The sequence below is a fragment of the Podarcis gaigeae genome, assembly GCF_964106915.1.
Source record: "Podarcis gaigeae genome assembly, chromosome: 8".
In the NCBI taxonomy this organism is placed as follows: domain Eukaryota; kingdom Metazoa; phylum Chordata; class Lepidosauria; order Squamata; family Lacertidae; genus Podarcis; species Podarcis gaigeae.
Genome location: NC_139684.1, coordinates 20,990,449 through 21,008,400, shown reverse-complemented (window position 1 = coordinate 21,008,400; position 17,952 = coordinate 20,990,449). Strand labels below are relative to the sequence as shown.

Here is a 17,952-nt window from a genome sequence, read left to right as displayed (position 1 = left end):
GACCACACCCTAACCCCAGCTGCTGATAGTAGAGGAGTTCCAGGGATTGCTTACGCACAACCAGACCCCTTACTCATGAGGTGTGTGATGACTTTGGGTCTGTAGACACATGTTTCGTTGTTACTCTGCAGCCTGGGCTCAAGGACAGAGTGGTAGCTTCAAGGGTCCTTCAGCACATGTCAACCCGCAGGGCTCCTCAACAGGATCGTTGGCACTGACTGAAGGAGACCTGGCTTGACCCTCAAGGTCCTCAACCTCTTTCGTCCTCTGAAGACGCAGTGTCTAGTACCAAGGAAGAGCAAGTCACAACAGTGGAGTTTATCAAGCTGAAGTTAGATAGGCATCTGTTGGAGCTGATCTAACTATGGGCTTGATGTATCGGGCAGGGAGTTGGACTAGACACTGTACAGCATGGGTAGGCAAACTAAGGCCCAGGGGCCGGATCTGGCTCAATCGCCTTCTAAATCCAGCCCACGGACGGTTTGGGAATCAGCGTGTTCTTACATGAGTAGAATGTATCCTTTTATTTAAAATGCAACTCTGGGTTATTTGTGGGGCATAGGAATTCATTCACCCCCCAAAAAAAAAATATAGTCCAGCCCCCTACAAGGTCTGAGGGACAGTGGACCAGCCCCCTGCTGGAAAAGTTTGCTGACCCCTGCTCTACAGTGCTCCCTCAAGCTCTAAAAAGTCATTTTGCATGAGTCCCATTGAAGCAAAGAGCTCATTTAATGTTCTTGCATGGCTCCTGATAATTTCATTGGGTCTTGCCCTGCGCAGGACAAGTTGGATGGCTTGAAAAGAGGATTAGACACATTCATAGGATAGGGCTATCAATACCTACTAGCCGTGATACAGCTGGAGGCAGTGATTATTCTGATAAGTGGTTGCTGTAAACCACAGGAGAGGAGAGTGGTCTTGTCCTTGAATCCTGCTTGCAGGTTACCCAACGTCATCTGGTTGGCCACTGTGGGAACAGGATGTTGGATCAGATGGGCCTTTGGACTGATCCAACAGGCTTTTATTATCATAGAAACAGAAAATTGTTGATTTGAAAGGGACCCTGAGGTTCATCTAGACCAACCCCCACAATGCAGGAATCTCAGCTAAAGCATCCATGACAGATGGCCATCCGTTATGTTTTTAACCTTCTCCTGGATTAAGTCTAATATATCTTCTAAATTAGAAAGGCTTATTTTTATGGGGAAACTTTGCATAAGTGATATACACACAACTTTTTTCCTCTCTGTGTATTTTTTTAACATCATAACTAAGTAGAGGCATATAATCAATGCTCCTACAGCAGCATAGAGACTCTAAAGTGGGAGCAGGCAGGTAGCCAGATGTAAAGCTACTACTTCTTCCACCCACAAGCCACCCCAGTAGCAAATCCTTGAAGACTTCCCTGACACCTTCTTGCTAACCATCTGGAGCTTCTGTCTTTTTCACTGGCTAGATGCAAACTGCAGAATAGTTTTTGAGCAGGTGGGGCATTGACACAAATTCTAGTAGCTAACAGGTACTTAGCTGGCACAAACTATACAAAAGCCTTGAAAGGGAATACCTTGCCTATGCAAAGAGGATGCCTTTTTTCTATTATATATTCTTTTTTTCAAATTATAATAGCATTCCAGCTGTTTAGGTGAAGATGAAGCCATCTGACTGTTCATTAGGGCTCTTAGTTTGCGCATCTTTGTTTTCAATACAGGGAATTTGTGGAACAGCAGAAAGCAAGAAAAATTGAGATTGTCAGTCAGATTTTGAAAGAAGATGCTCAGATGGAGAAAGTGAAGAAGCAGTCGTGCCCACAGACCCTGAAGAGCCAGGATAAGCTTTCTGACGCTGTAAAATGGCGCATGAAAACATGGCAGTACATCAAGAAAGCATGTGATGATGCAGTGCCCATTGTTCCACAGGTAAACAGAAGTGCAGCTAGCCTTTGAAACTAAGGTGGGGAAGTTTTTTCAGCGCAAGGGCCACATTCACTTTCCGAGGGCCAGATGCCATTGGTGGGCAGGGCTAGAGGTAAAAGGGGGTGGAGCAACAAATGCATTTTTTTACCTTTATACATTAATTCAGTTTCTACAGAAAAAAAATCACTTTTTTATCCTCCTTTCAGCCAGGCAAACATTTGAGGTGCTCAACAAGGGCCAATGAAGGCCATAGTCTGTGGAGAGTTCTGAGGGTCAGACAGACACCAGGCCTAAGGTTTCCCACTTCTGTCTTTAAGGGCTGATAAATCAGTGGTATGGCTGTCCTAGCTTGAAATGCCTGGAGTTCCTTCCTTTGTCAGGATAGGCGTAGGTAAATAGTACCAGACCTGTAGGGCTCCTGGTTCAGTGTTATTGCCACCTTGGGCTCCTTTGGGAGGAAGGGCTCAATAGAAAGTTAATTAATAAATAAGAATCCATGTAGGAATTCACTGACGTAAGGTGTGTTGCTGATGGCCACTAGTTTAGCTCCAGATTATAAAGAATGCAGGATCTGTTTTAATTCTAGAAACAGCAGCTATGTCTTGGTAGGGAAGAACAGACCTTATAGATTGGGACTGTGACCTCCACTGTTTCCACCCAAAAAACCAACTCTTCAGAACTACTGTTTGCCCCTTAAATTTCTATTTGTTGCAATGACACCTTTGGAGATAAATGATAGGAGGAGGGGGAAGGATCACCCTCCTTCATATACACCACAATCCCGATCCAAGATCCCTCCCACCACTCACTATTTCTAGAAGAAAAACAAACCCTAGGGAATGCATAATCTAGCCTGGGTCTTGGCACCTAACTACATGTGATGTTAACAGTGTGATTAGGAACATCAGATGCTGCTTTATCAAGTCAGACTCATTGGTCCGCCTAGCTCAGTATTGTCTACAACTGACTGGAAGCAGCACTCCAGGATTTCAAGCAGAATCTCTCCCAGCCCAAAGTTGTTGGTTGAGCTTTATTTGCAAAATCTATTTTTAAAAATGAAGTTTTTGAGCAATTTTTAATAAAACACGCCAAAATCAAGACTACCGGCTTTGGTTGCAATACGTCTGGATTTTCCTGGACAGTTCAGCGATTTCCTCTGGACACTGCTTCTGACTGCATTATTCTGGCTATGTCCAAGAAATTCTGAACGCATGGCAACCATAGTCAAATTAGACAAGTTAATAAAAGGTGTATAAATGGCTGGCTATTGGAATTAATAGCTAAGGAGAACTTCCTGGTTTGGTGATACTATTTCACCAAATGCAATTTGATGCAGGGGTGCTATTGCCTTAGTGCCCATAGTCTGAGTTTCTTGGAAGCTTCTAATTGGTCACTGTGGAAAGCCAGACTCCTGGACTAGTTTGGGCTGCTCTTGCTTTGAAATGCATGATATGTTGTTTTGTAATATTGTCAAGACTTCTAGATCATTTGTCAACGTAAAAAATAAAATATATCTCCAGCATTTTCCCCCTATGTAATTTTAATCAGTAAAAGTTTCAAGGTGGTTTAGTCTGTTTCACCAGGGTCGCAGGCAGTCACTCGTGTTTTTGTATTGCAATAGAAACATTGGCGTTCCCCTTCACCTTGCGTCTCACTTGATGACAGAAACTTACTTATGGGAACATCTCAAGAGATGATTGCAGAAACCAAATATCGAGAGGAGGAGGAGGAGGAAGAAGATGGGAACACCCGGGATGAGACACTAGCAAAGCCAGAGTTTACGGGAATTTGGAACCAAGAGTGCAGCGTGCCCCAGGTTCATCATGCTTTACTTACTTTTTTGTTTATTTATTTGGTAGGACCACACTAGATCTCCTTCAGCAGAAGAGGTTCTGCTAAGATAGGTTACTCCTTTGATGTGGGTGGGTGTGGGTGCCCTATCAGTCCTTGAAGAGTCTTACCCTGTTGTTGTGAGAAACCCCACCCACTGCTAGAGATGGGAGAATTTGTCAATTTTGGTTTCTCTCAGTTTTGCATTTTTACTTTCAGTTCTCCACATTTCCATATCAGTTTGCATTTTTTAAAGTTTTTGTAAGAATTTATCAGCATTTTTGTGTGCATTTCCCTAACTAAGTTCTACTCAGAGTAAACTCATTGAAATTAGCAAACTTTAATCAGCTGTGTCTATTAACTTTAATAGGTCTACTCTAAGTAGGACTGGCATACGCTTTAAAAGGCTATCTAATCTCTATTTCCTGAAGCAATAAGCAAACTGAAACACAACCCACACCTCAATTTTGCCTAATGTACTGATTTTTGCAAAACAATTTCCCCTAATATAATGCATTTTTGTATGCTATTTTGTATGCACAATTTATCCTAGTATAAGCATTTTTCTGCTTATTACTTTGCTGGAGAACTGCATTGCAAAATTCATAGAACTGTGAATCTCAAAAGAATGATTGTGTTTCAGTTTGCTTATTGCTTCAGGAAGTAGAGGTTAGATAGCCTTTTAAAGCGTATGGTGTGGATATGACCCATTGGCAGGTTGCATTAAACCATAGTTTAATTGAATGGAGCAGGACAGAAATTGTGTCTCCTTACATCTCTGTGAAGCTGGCAATGCCAAAGGACCAGTATATCAATGGTTTTCAGCTTCCTAATATTATGGGATTGATGCTTCTCTCATGCCATTTTCAAACTGGCTCCCCCTCACCTCAGTTCTTGGAGAAGCATTTGGTTTGCCAAAACTCTTGTTAGGATGCTCTATTTTAAAGGAGCTGAAGTCTGGGACTATTTTCAAAAGCGTTTCTTCTCCTAACTGGGGGGGGGGGGGGGCGGGATATCTGGCTTGGTCTTGCCTCAGAGATTTGTGAAGACACATATCACTTCATGTTTGCTGGCTTGTTTGACTGTTGCGACTGAACATGACATTCTGTTGAGTTGGTGATGGAGATGATTTCATGTGGAAAAAAGAAATCCCTTTTCACCCTGCGCTTGAAACAACAGAGCGACTCTTTAGAGCACTGCAGCAGTGTTAAAGGCTTGGAAGACAAATGAATAATGTACATTCACAAAGTGGAAACCTCTGTTTCACTCTGTTGCCAAGATCCTTTGTGTTCTGTTCTCCAGTGGCTTTTGGGAGACAACTGTGGGCCAAACTCTGGCCCAGTTTGCACATTGTGGCAAACCATAGTTTATAGTGGTTTACAATGATAGGGCCTTTTGAAAATGTGTCTCCTCAGTAGTGTATGGATGGAACATATCACAATCCCTGATTTAGGACGGTATTTAGCTAATGAGTACTATCAGCAGAAGCTCATGCAACGGCTTTTGCTTATGCAACAGGGATCCCCCCTTTGCCCCCCTCCATGATGGAGGGGTTGTAGTAACCCCAAAAAGGCTACAGGGGAGGAGGGGAATTGTTCCTCTTCATGGTTTCATTGATGGATCAATCAGAAGGGTACACTGTTGAATTCTGCCCCTAGTGGTATGTCTGAACCAGGGATTGTAGTTTTGTTTCTATGCTGTACTCTGGTGTGCAAACAAGGCCATTATGTGATCCAGAAGATCAGCCAGGAAGATTTGTCACATTTAATTAAAAATAATAATAATGACAGAAATTCTTCTCACAATTTGAATTCCTAATGCTTTCCACATCATTTTCTAAGTTCACAATCATAGTATTGGAATCATGGAAGCTGGAGTGGGCGAGAGGCTGGGCTCCTGTATGTTTCACCCAATGGGACAATTAGCAATTTTAGGGAATGAGTTTAACCTTCTCTTCCCAGTGCTGTGGGCCTCTCTGCAACTGTTAACTAAAGCCCTGCAAATAATGAATAGACTTAGCAAAAAAGACAAAAGGGGGGGGGGAATATTCCCATTTTTAAAATAACCTAATCATATATCTCCTCTCCACTATGGTTTCACACTGTTCAGATGCCAGATGTCGGTTTAGACTCCAAACCTGTTGGTGCATCTAAACTGGAAAAGGAGATATTTTCTCAAAACTTGGAGAAGCTGCATAGTGGAATTATTCGCAAACATAAAGTCTGTGGACTTGAATTTAGGGGGTGTCCTTTCTATAGCAAGCCAAGCCTCATTCACTTTAAGGTTAGTATGGGGTTTCCGTGGGGGTGGGGGATAGATCAGGGCTAGGCGTGGTTTTTTTTTTTTTGTGTGTGTGTGTGTGTGTGTGTGTTTTTAAAAAAATCAGCTCTGGAAAGAATAGAAATGGCCCATTGACTTCTGGTGGCTTTAATACATACTGTTGCAATATGCACAAAACAGGATTTCCTACTCTGGCAAAGTTCAAGTTTCATAAAATGATGATGATTATGTTTCCATCCCACCCTTCCTCCATTGATTTCAGAGCAGTGTACACGGTCCATTTTATCCCTGCAACAACCCTTTGAGGTAGGTGAGACTGAAGGCAGGGGAAGAAAAAGTGAGACACTGACTCATGGTCAAACAATGAACATCATGGTTGAGTGGGGGATTTAGTCCAGCACTGCAACAACTAGACCAGTGTTTCCCAACCTTGTGCCTCCAGATGTTTTTGGCCTACAACTCCCATCATCCCTGACCACTGGTCTTGCTAGCTAGGGATGATGGGAGTTGTAGGCCAAAAACATCTGGAGGCACAAGGTTGGGAAACACTGAACTAGACTGTACTTACTCTCCAATTCTTCATCCATTCATCTAAAAAATCTTAGTTGATTAATCAATATCACATAGGAATAGTTTTCCATGCTGCATGCATATTTCTTTATTTGTGTGCAGCAATGTCTACACACACACACACACACACACACACACACACACACACAGCATCTTACTTAAAGAAAGGGAAAACATAAGGCTCTGATATTTCAAAAGGTATGCAACAGATTGACTCAAAGATATTTAAGACACTTACAACATATTGAAACATATTGTGCATTCTTTTTTAGGTTCATTCCAGAGATAGGAAGCATATGCCTCTCCAGATGTTGCTGGACTACATATCCCATGAACCCTGCGTATTGGCCATGTTGGTGGGAATTGCAATCCAACAACACCTGGAAAGTCATAGGTTCCTCCACCCTGACCTATGGCTGTTCATGTATTTAAAAATAAATTTTAAATAGATCTTGAGCCTAACTGATTTTTTTAGCCAATCAGGTTGCTTGTAATTGATGTATTTCATGGATTAATCAATTGCAGAATGACCCTGTTTAATGGAACTATGAATTACGGCTGCAATTCCATACCTGGGAGTAAGCACCATTGATTACTATGGAACTTTATTTAAATAAATATTCACAGGTTTGCACTATAACACAAGGATGGTGAACCTATGGCCTTCTAGGTATTGTTGAACCACCACTTCTATCATCCGTGACCATTGGCTCTGCTGGCTAGAGCTGATGGCAGTTAGAGTCTAACAGCACCTGGAGGGCCACAAGTTAGCCACCATTGTAGGCAGTCTTAGAAGGGGTGTTCCCTTGTGTGTGAAAAAAGGGGAATGCTTTTTCTAAGATGGTGCATGCTACCTCCCGTTCGTTAGCTTTTGTATTACAATTGTTTTTAAAAATAAAAGTACACTGCCAAATTAATCCCTGTTGGAATCAAAAGAACAATTTATAATCAACAATACAATCCTATACATGCCTACTCAGAAGTAAGTTCAATAGAACTCAACCAATGGCAGCAAGAAAGCCTTTTGATTGCCCTGACTCTTGTGTGATATGAGGGCAGCTCAGCCAATCACAGTCAATGACATTTCTATCCACCACAAAATCTCTTAGTGTGTTAGAATACCACATGTTTTAATTCTTTCCAGGACTTTGACATTGGTAAAACCTATAAAAAGAAGATGATTTTGATCAATGCTTTCTATAGCATTAACTACTGCAAGCTGGTGGGAGTCAGTGAACACCTCAAGGATTTTTTTACAGTTCAGTAAGTACATTTGGTTGGATTTTTGCTTCTTCTGGGACTGGGGGTGCAGGGGAGGTGGAAAAGAAAATGAGCAGTGGCACTTATTAGACCTTACAGCTTCCCAGTCGGATGCTTCAGCCGCTGCTAACTTTTCTGAAGGCCAGCAATGCAGCAAATGACCATGGTAGTAAAGAAGTAAAGAAACAGGATTTTCCACTACTGCAGAAGTGGGGAACCTTTGGTCCTCCAAGTGTTGCTGAACCACATCTCTCATCAGCATGGCCAATAGTCAAGGCTAATGGGATTCAGGAGTGGTAGGCCAACACCATATGGTTGGTCAACAGTTCTCATAGTCTGTGGGTTCCCTGGGTCCTAGCTTCTCCTTGTCATCTCCTGTGACAGAGATGGAAGAAGTTTTGGCCCTTCCTCCCCAAGATGTTATGGGACCCAACTCCCATCAGCCTTAGTAGCATGTCCAGTAGCCAGATATGCTAGGAGCTAGAGTCCAGCAACACCTGTAGAGCCACAAGTCCCTGGTCATTGTATGTGAGGAACCTTCGGTCCCCAGATGTTGCTGAACTGCAACTCCCAGCAGTCATGGCCAGTGGCCAGGGATGGTGGCAGTTGGAGTCCAGCCACACCTGGAGAGACACAGGGGCCCCTTGCATTGTTCTACGGAAGAAGCCCAGAATTTACTTCTGAACAAACATGTTTAGGATAGTATTTTAATCAGGGATGCGGAACCCGCAACCCTCCAGAAGTGGTTGGATTATAACTACCATCAATTTCAGCCAGCATGACCAATGAACAGGAATGATGGGCGTTCCAGTCCAACTACAATGGGGTGCATGTTGCCAATTCCTGTTTTACAGGGTACCATTCATGAAGCTTGATTTATTTCCTTTGGTACCTGATACTTAAGAACATAATGTTGATTAGCAAATTCATATGGTGAAAGCACAACTTTATTCCTGTGTCGGCACATATTAAGCAAGCACGTGGGTAGCATTTTCGACTCTACATCCTCTTCTCGACAAAGATTACATGCTGCAGCAGATTTGCTGCTAGGGGTGGCTCTTGGAAAGAAAAGATCTGTGTGGATTGAACTTGGGCTCTCTAATACTCTCATCTCAAGTTGAAAGCTGTAAATTAGCAGCTTATTACAGTGACCGGTTTTAGCCAAGTGTTCAGAAATTATGCTGTAAATCAAATGGCAACTTGACATCTTACTTTCATGTCATCCTTTTAAGAGTCCCAATCAGGGATTGGCTTGCCAGGCTGGATTATTCCCCCCACCCACCCTGGAAGCAGGAAACTCTACCTTCACTTGCTTAAAAATAGTTACAGTGGTTATGTGTCATGTGACAGAGCTCTCTCTTCTTATGCTAAAGGTGCACAGCACTGTTAGACCGGTGTGTTAATTATCAAATATCAAATTCAGGGCAATAATAATGATAAATACTTGAAATGTATAGAATCAAGAGTCCAATGTATGTTGCATACCACCACTGCATGTGACCCATAGTTAATGGTGTATAAAGCTAGTTTTGCCTACTTTGTGTCCCTGCCTCAAAAACCCCCAGGAAAAAAAAGAACCCTGGTTTAGTGTTATGCTTGAATCAGGGATTATGGTTTGTTTTGTTCCAAAGAAATCATAATTTGTAGCCATGGTTTGTACTTGGCTTACCGCTTTTGGTTTGCTTATTTATTTAAATTTAACAAGAAAAAAAGAAAAAGATGAAATAAAATTAAAGAAGGAGAAGAGAAAAAAAACATAATAATAATGATACATAAAAATACTATCAAGAATACTACTAATAATATTATAATAGACCACCGTCAGTTCACATCGTGAATAACAGTGATCATCCTATCTGTTCATGAATCTTAAATTAAGCATATAGATTAATATGAGACTTCCAGATGGCCAGATAGATATCCATATGAGATTGATACTGATAAGAAATATATCTGAATGTAGCCAGGATTTTTTTGAGAACAACCACCCATGATGTGAAGTAAAACACATACATCTTTTGAAAATTGCAGAGCGGTTCTTCAGCCCAGTGATGTGTGTAGGGTAAAGTGTGCATAAAATGTATATATTAGGGAAAATAGCATGCAAAATACATTCTATTAGGAAAAGTTGTCTAGAAAAAATGTTTTTATTAGGAGAAATTTACTGATAATTTTAATGAGATTTTAAAAATAAATGCAAACAGGTGTTGAAATATGGGGAACTGAATTTGAGAGTGGAAAAATGATAAACTGAAATGGACAGATTCACCTGTCCCTAACTTATTTTTAAGACTATTTCTCTTTTATTTTAATAAGGATTGTAAAATAAACCATTAAACCTGTTGTTCCCTTTGAACAGTGAATAATAATCTCTCAAAGAGCAAATGTATTAAAGTAGGTCTCGGAAAGGCCTCTGTACTGAAGTTTCAGTAATTTTCAAAATATATGCGAATTTTAAAGACCTGTCAGTTAATTTGGAAAATGACAGCTGATTCATTTCAAAAAAACCTTGATTGATTAAAATGATTTTAGTCACATATTTTGCTTGCTGCTGTTACAAGAACAGCACAAATAACTCATTCAAATGGTCATCTAATTCTGTCTTTCATTTCCCACTGCAGCTTTGATCCTCCAGGCCCAATGTCTTCTGGAATGTCTTGCGAAGTAGGGGTGACCTTTAAACCTATGGTAGGCGTGCCATGCAGTCATCCTGATTAAATGGCATTTGCAAATTTCATGATAGCAAAAGGATTAAGTGAAGAGTCACACAAGGTTGATCTGCTTTTTGCAAACCGTGAATTTCCATCATTCTGTTTTATAACTGTACCAGTCATAGAGAGCTGACATTTTGAAATGCTTCCTTCTTGAACTGAGGAAAAATTAGGAGTGTAGAAAGCTGTTTTCCCCCCAGGGCAGAGTATTTTTCTGCCCCAGTGTTGGCCACTCTGAATGACTGTAGCCCTTCAGGATTCCAGGTACTGCAAGGTAAATCAATGGAATGTTGCTTTATCATTGGTGTGCAGCATTTCTTTAGATTTAAAATGGAGATTGAGCCAACAAAGGTTTATGTTGGGGGCATACTGGACTCCACAGCACCTCCATAGGAAGGAATTCAGACAGTTCAGACGGGTGTTGCTGATGGAGCACTGAAATTGCTGCAGAGTTTTCGTTCTGATCAGAAATTACTGCTCACATCAATGTCTTGGATAAATCCTTGACATTTGTGAATGTTCACAAGCTCTTAAATGATATTCTTGTGGAGTGGGGACTAACAGATGGACAACAGTTCTGAGAATCCTGTAAGGTTGGAAGGAGAAACACCCACCAGTGATTTGAAGATCTCAACATTCTACATTTGATTGTGTGGTTCGTAATCATCTGTTTCATTCAGATACTTTTACAGGCAACCCATATTCATACATTTAAATCAGGATTGATGGAATATTGTTACTAATGTCAGCTGGCAATGGAGTTTATTTTTAAATTTATTTCTTCTTTTTCTCCTGTTTAGTTTGCAAATAAAAAGTGATATTTTTAAAAATGGGGGGGGGGGAGAGACTGAACCTGAAACTTACTGCATGCAAAGCAGCCCCTGTACCACTGAAGTGCAGTCCCTCCCATAAATGCATCTAAAGAGGGACCATGGACTTGCTGAAATGCTTTCTGGCTGGTGACAGTCTACAAGAGCAAATGCTTCCTCCTGTTCGCTTTAATAGACACCTAAGGCAGGGGTGGCTAGACTTTCAGCCATAGCCAACCAGCAGTGGCAGTGTCCATTCACAATGTTACATGCCCTACTTTCCCATGTACACCTATTGGATGTACCCACGATACTACACAGATTAGCAGATGTAGGAGTCTTGTTTGGGATTAGAACCCTCACACAGAAGTTAGGGGGCTTTAACCCTTTTGTTTAAGCAGATGTTCCAACCTGGGTGGGACAGGGGCGGCATGCCTGCAATTTGCATTAGAAGAAAAACTTCCATTGGCGGGAAAAGTTTCCATTGGTGTAATGCAAACAGCAAGGATTCAATCAGGGCTACTGTGGGATGATAAGAGTTTAAATGTGAGTCTAGTTTGACCTTCAGTGTTTTTATTTAAAACCAAGCAAGGAGCAAATCACGTACCAGCCAGGCAAAAGCACTAGGTGGCATGAAGCAGGGCCAGAGAGGGGGTGTTGCCCGGGGAAAGGGTGTGTGGCTAGGTGAGACTTTTGAGGGCCAGTTAGGGAGGCTTGAAGGACCACATTCTGCCTCCAGACCTGAAGTTCTTCACCATGGTTGTATACCTACTAATTCAGCTTTCAAATTGACTTGCATAATAGATATAAAACAGTATGAAGTAATAGCAATTTTAAAAAACAGCCCAATTAAACAGTGTGTAAGTAAACAATAGCACAGTTGCCAATAAGAAGTGCTGGTGGACAGTTGATACTAATTATGGTTAAAAGCTTATGCAAATAGGACTGATTTAAAAAAAAAAAATATCACAGTAATAGTGCTGGGTGAGTCTGCCTTAATTCCAGAGCTAGGGCTATATATGGAAAGACTGTAATACTTGCTGTTATCCTGCAAAATGTTGCACACTTTGTATTAACTCATTAAATAGTCTAAAGCAATGCTTAATTTACTGACAGGTAGAACTAGATTCTGAAGAGCAATTTTTGTTTCCTTTTTAGATAAACCAGGATCTTGAAGGAGAAGTCACATTTTTATCTCAGATTGGCTCCTTCTCAATCCCACTCAAGTGTTCAACCAAGAAGTGTGTGGTGAGTCCAATACCAATCCTTGAATCTTTGGATGAGACAGCCCTGTTTCAGGAAATAGGAATGAAAGTAAATATATTAGCAAGTAGAGGGAGGGAAACTGGTTGCATTCTCTCCTTTTTAATGCAGCAAATCCACACACCATTTATTCTAGAGTAAACACAATTTCTGCATGTGTTTTGATTACTTTTCTGTGGAACTGCAACCCAAGTCACTTGTGACCTGCCTGTTGTGCACAGTTATAACATGCTGAAGTAGTAAAAGCAACGCTTAACATTCTGTATAGCACTTTACAGGTGTTCCAAGTACCTTAAATTCATTATCCAGTTGCAGCAAAGGTTGGTAGCTACTGGTACTGTTAGGGCAGAAGACAGCCAACAGTAGGCGGAGCCAGAGTGAAGACTGGCAGAGGCAGTTCATTCATTGGCACCTTCCTCCGAGGAGCTGAATGTCCCCTCACAGGACCCCGTCCTGAGGTGCAGGAAGCACAACAAGCAAGAGGTTTTGGGACAGAGGAGGGGTGCACATCTTCCAACCAGAGGGCTGGCCCACTAAGAACCTAAAGTTATCCACAAAGTGGGGGGCAGAGCCCAGGAAAGGTAGTGTGGGGGCATAGTGGTAGTGTGGGGGCATAGTCTTAAAAAGGCTCAATCTGCTGTTAAGCTTTATTGGAGCAAGTTGTTTCCTTGGTGCAAGAATTCAAAATTTCATCTAACTTAAGTAAGGTAAAGGTAAAGGGACTCCTGACCATTAGGTCCAGTCGTGGCCGACTCTGGGGTTGCGGCGCTCATATTGCTTTACTGGCCGAGGGAGCCGGCGTCCAGCTTCCGGGTCATGTGGTCAGCATGACTAAGCCGCTTCTGGCGAACCAGAACAGCACACGGAAATGCCGTTTACCTTCCCACCGGAGCGGTACCTATTTATCTACTTGCACTTTGACGTGCTTTCGAACTGCTAGGTTGGCAGGAGCTGGGACCAAGCAATGGGAGCTCACCCTGTTGCAGGGATTTGAACCGCCGACCTTCTGATCGGCAAGTCCTAGGCTCTGTGGTTTAACCCACAGCGCCACCCACGTCCCAACTTAAGTAGGGAGGAGATATATCTGGCCTTAAGAAGAATTAGACCAGTCCCAAGCCCTGGCTGTGGCTGAGCTGGTGGTGACCACAGGGTTGTAGAGCACCACCGTCACTGAGCTTCAGGAGGGGATGAAGTGGCCACTGGAACACTTGGGTGCTCTGTCCAGGGGCTGCCCACCAGTTGCTCACCCTCTCCTGGTGTGATTTCCTGAAGTCTGAGGCTTGCATTCCAGAATGCTTGGCTCCACCCCCCTCCCCTTATTAGCTTCCTTTAAGTAAGCTGCTGCCTTGTAACTCTAATCAGGTCAGCATACTAGCACTCCAAAGCGGGAACAGCTGTTGTCTCCATAGCTACAATGAGAGGAGCCTTGGCACTCCTACACACACCAGTCTGTTGGTATGGAGAGTGTTCCAAGTGGGAGACCATGGAGTATCAGAGAAGTGCCCATTTTCAGCTGATAGGTTTGGCTCTTTAAGAGTCTCTAGTTCTGAAACGAAGAGGGTGGAGCATAGGAGAGGTGGACAGGAGACAGAAGCTCAGAAGGCCTCAGTTCACCACCACCTCTGTTGAAGCAAGTGTTGGTGGCAAGGTGGGGGGGGGGGAAGCATAAAAGGAGAATTTCCTCGATGCCAAGATCCAGGTTTGGGGCAAGTACTCTTTAGTGAGAAAACCCCAGCAGATATTTAAAATCACAAAATATGAAACATAGGAAAGCATGGAAATGTAGGCTGTTAGACCTTTAAAATATGCTCTTCTCAGTTCCTACCAAAGTTCCCCTCTTCCACTAGCATAGGGAAAGGTCACACCTTTTAAAAATGTTCTGCTTATGAACTCTTCAAAGGTCAGATTCATGTGCTTTTTCCATAAAGAAAAAGTTGCACAGGCATTAAAACCTGGCTTAGTTACAGTGGTGAAAGTTCTTAAATTATTGGTACAGGGACTCAAGAGAGGCTTGTTAGAGCCATATTGTCAGAGCTTGGAGCAACCAGCTCATACCTCTTTAGGTTTTGAGCTTCTCAGGTAGACAGAGGCCTGGGAGGACAGCTTACTCTATGGCATTAACCCCTCACTAATCAGCAGGGGCGCCGACTTATAAAAAATATTGGGGGGAGGGGCGGGGGCCCATACCGACTTATAAAAAATATTGGGGGGGCCCAAGACCTCCAAACCGCTGCTGCTGGGGGAACGAAAGGGGCGAGCCCTGGGCTGCCCCGACCTTAAGTGAACCTGTGAGGGCCCGCCCTTTGCGGCAGCCGATTGGCTGCCGCTGTGGGCGGTGAATATTAATGAGCTAGGGGGAATCCCAGCTTCTCGCGGGGCTGACGCCAGCCCCACGAGATTGTTGATGGGTCGAGAGCCCGCAACCCCACCCCCTCTCTAGATCGGGAGTGGCTTTGTTTTAACTCATTACTGAATGTATTTTAAAAGGTAACTATCGTCAAACAAGGAAAATAAAAAATACCAACATAATTTTGTGATTTTACAAAGCATAATATAACTAATAATTTTCTTAAATTATTGGGGGGGTGGAGCCCCCCCAAACGAATTTTTGAGGGGGCTCGGGCCCCCTCAGGCCCCATGGAGTCGGCGCCTATGCTAATCAGACTTAACCGCTCAAGAACCTTGTCCAAGAATGAGAGACTGGCAACTGGCTGGTAATTACCGTATTTTTCCGTCTATATGAGGCTCCCATGTATAAGATGCCCCCTGTTTTGGAGGACTCAGATTTAAGAAAATGGGGGGAGATGGCCCCGTGTATAAGACGCCCCCTAACTTTTGACATTTTAAAGGGAAAAAACCTAGTCTTATACACGGAAAAATATGGTACTTAGGTTTTCTGAATCCAGGGAGGGTTTCCTGAAGAGTGCTTTTACCACTGCCTCCTTCAAGCAGGCAGGTATCACCCACTCTTGCTAGAAGGCATTAATCACCTCCCTCATCCATCTGGCTGTCCCTTCCCTGCTAGTTTTATCAACCAAGAGGGGCAATGGTCCAGAGCGCAAGTGGTTGCTCTGACCAATCCAAGCACCTTGTCCGCATCCTCAAGCCGTATTGTTTAACTTCATCCAACATGACTAGACTATCTGCTTTAAGAGTGGAGTCAAGGTACAAGCAGATGCAATTGATTTTATCCTCAAAATGCTCAGCAAACAAGTCACAGCAAACTACTGTTGGTTTTGTCACCTCTTTTGGGCCAGACTTTAAAAGGACCCACACTACCTGGAAAAGCTCTGCTGAACAGCACAGCGAGGATGCAATGGAGGCAGCAAAGTATGCCTTCTTTTCTGCCTTCACTGCCACTAGGTTGGCTCGATGATGAGTCCTCACCAGTGTTTGACTTCATTTGACTGGAGTCTTCCTCCACTCATATTCAAGCTGTCTTCCTTGAAAAGGGCCTGAAAAGAATTGACTTTAAAGCCTTCAGAGCAGGGAAAACCACTCTTGACCTGACAGTGAAAGGAGTATGTTGTAAAACCTGACATTCCACACAATTGGTGCCATTACTGAAAGGGACCTGCTTTGCATAGCACCACTTGGAGGAAAGCCTTGGAAAAACTGCAGAGAACAGGGTGGTCCCAAACACACAGAAGTTCTGTTTTAAATTTTAAATCATACGTATTGCTATAGTGTTTTTTTCTTTTTAAGACTACAGGTGCCAGTGCTGCAAAAACACATGTAGGTGGTTCCATTTAAAAGTGCACTCGAGTATAATGCTCAAAGACAACAACTTCAGAGAATTTGTTCCTAAAATTAGCTGTGCAGTGGAAAACAACAGCATCTTGAAATCTAACCAACAGCTTGCAATAAAAGTTTATGAACCTTTTGTTTGTTTATTTATTTATTGCTGATACATTGTTGGGAGCCTTTCGAGAATTTTATCAAGCCAGCTATTCGAGGGGAAATTCGTCAACGCATTATTTTTAGGCATCGGACGCACATTTCCATCAAGGACAGTCGCTCTTATTAAACATAGATGCTTAAACAAGCTCTTTGTACAACCAAGGACATGATTAGTTCCACAACATGTGCTTGCTATCAAGGCATTGCAAGGTAGCAGCATTTTAATTCTTCAAAGGCAAATTGTGGGAAACCAGCAAAGGGGCAAGGAGCTCAAAGTGGTCACATGTTTCTACTCCACCCCATTTTAATCTCTGTAATAACCCTGTGAGGTAGGTTAGGCTGAGTCTATGTAGTGCATTGCTGCTTGTTCCTTCCGCAAACACGCCTCAATTCTGAGCCTTCCTACTAGTTTTGCTGAGTGGACCTCTGTCCCAAAGACAAGCCTGTTAGTGCATCACTGCACCCAAGGCCTCAAGTTAATAGGATCAGTCTGATGTGTATTCCAGTGTAAATGTGTTCTGTGCTACTTTCTGACCACAGAAGGACCTCAGGACTATTCAAGAGTTTGCAGTTAGACAGCCATCTCAGAGGACAATGTTAGCAAATGGCCACTGAGAAAAGGGTTGTCCTAATCCAGCAGGGCTCTCCTTATGCATTTAGGATTTTGTGTGGTGTGTGTGTGTGTGTGTTTCCCGTATCAGGGATGTTTCATAAATAATTTCTTTCCCATCAAATAAACCATGACAAGTATTCAACGCTTGGGCGAGAATCACTTCTTGCTGGCTCTCCATGGCAATCAGCATTGCCAAGTTTAGAAATGTGCCCCCTGACTTAGCAGCAAATTGGCAGGAAATGAATTGCTTAATAAATTGGTTAGCTGGATCTCTTATTTGTCACTAAATGTCAAAACTGAGCAGCACAACAAACATGCCTAAATACTAAAATAGCTGAATTATGAATATAGTTAATGCCCCATTCCAGAAGGCGTATCACTGAGGCAGCAGCTCGGAGGATGAAGTATTGGGGACAAGTAGCAGACCTGATATCCAAATACAAAGTTGATAAAAAAGCATTATCTTTACTGTACCGTGGAAGGGGCTGTAATATTCTGTCCTATACTCACCAAATGGATAGAAACATTTGTATGAATGTACAGTTGTGGAATGTAGAAGTAATTAGTGCAGGATGGGTTCATCATACTAGAGGGGTCCTGTAACCTCAGTGGGTGATAGAGTGTTAATATTCATATTTGATAAATGATTCGGTGAGTTTTTCATTTACATAGAAAAGCCTCCTCTAACTTGATGTACCTAGTAGAAGCATTGATTTAATTTAGAGATTAAACTTTGACTTGTGCTTTTATCAAGATTTAGTATTAACCCAATTGTATATGAGAGATGTTGGGTTCTATCCTTG

General features: G+C 42.5%; 1 protein-coding gene across 4 annotated transcripts in view; it reads left to right on the top strand.

Moving 5' to 3' along the window:
* CFAP74 (cilia and flagella associated protein 74) overlaps positions 1-17,952 on the top strand; it is an 83,429-nt gene that overhangs the window by 22,529 nt on the left and 42,948 nt on the right. For all 4 annotated transcript variants that reach the window (XM_083752381.1, XM_083752380.1, XM_083752383.1 and 1 more), the window contains 6 exons: positions 1,709-1,916; positions 3,535-3,729; positions 5,853-6,026; positions 7,738-7,856; positions 10,475-10,541; positions 12,532-12,621. In XM_083752381.1, the coding sequence (XP_083608507.1) occupies positions 1,709-1,916; positions 3,535-3,729; positions 5,853-6,026; positions 7,738-7,856; positions 10,475-10,541; positions 12,532-12,621 (853 nt within the window). The remainder of the gene's footprint in view (positions 1-1,708; positions 1,917-3,534; positions 3,730-5,852; positions 6,027-7,737; positions 7,857-10,474; positions 10,542-12,531; positions 12,622-17,952) is intronic.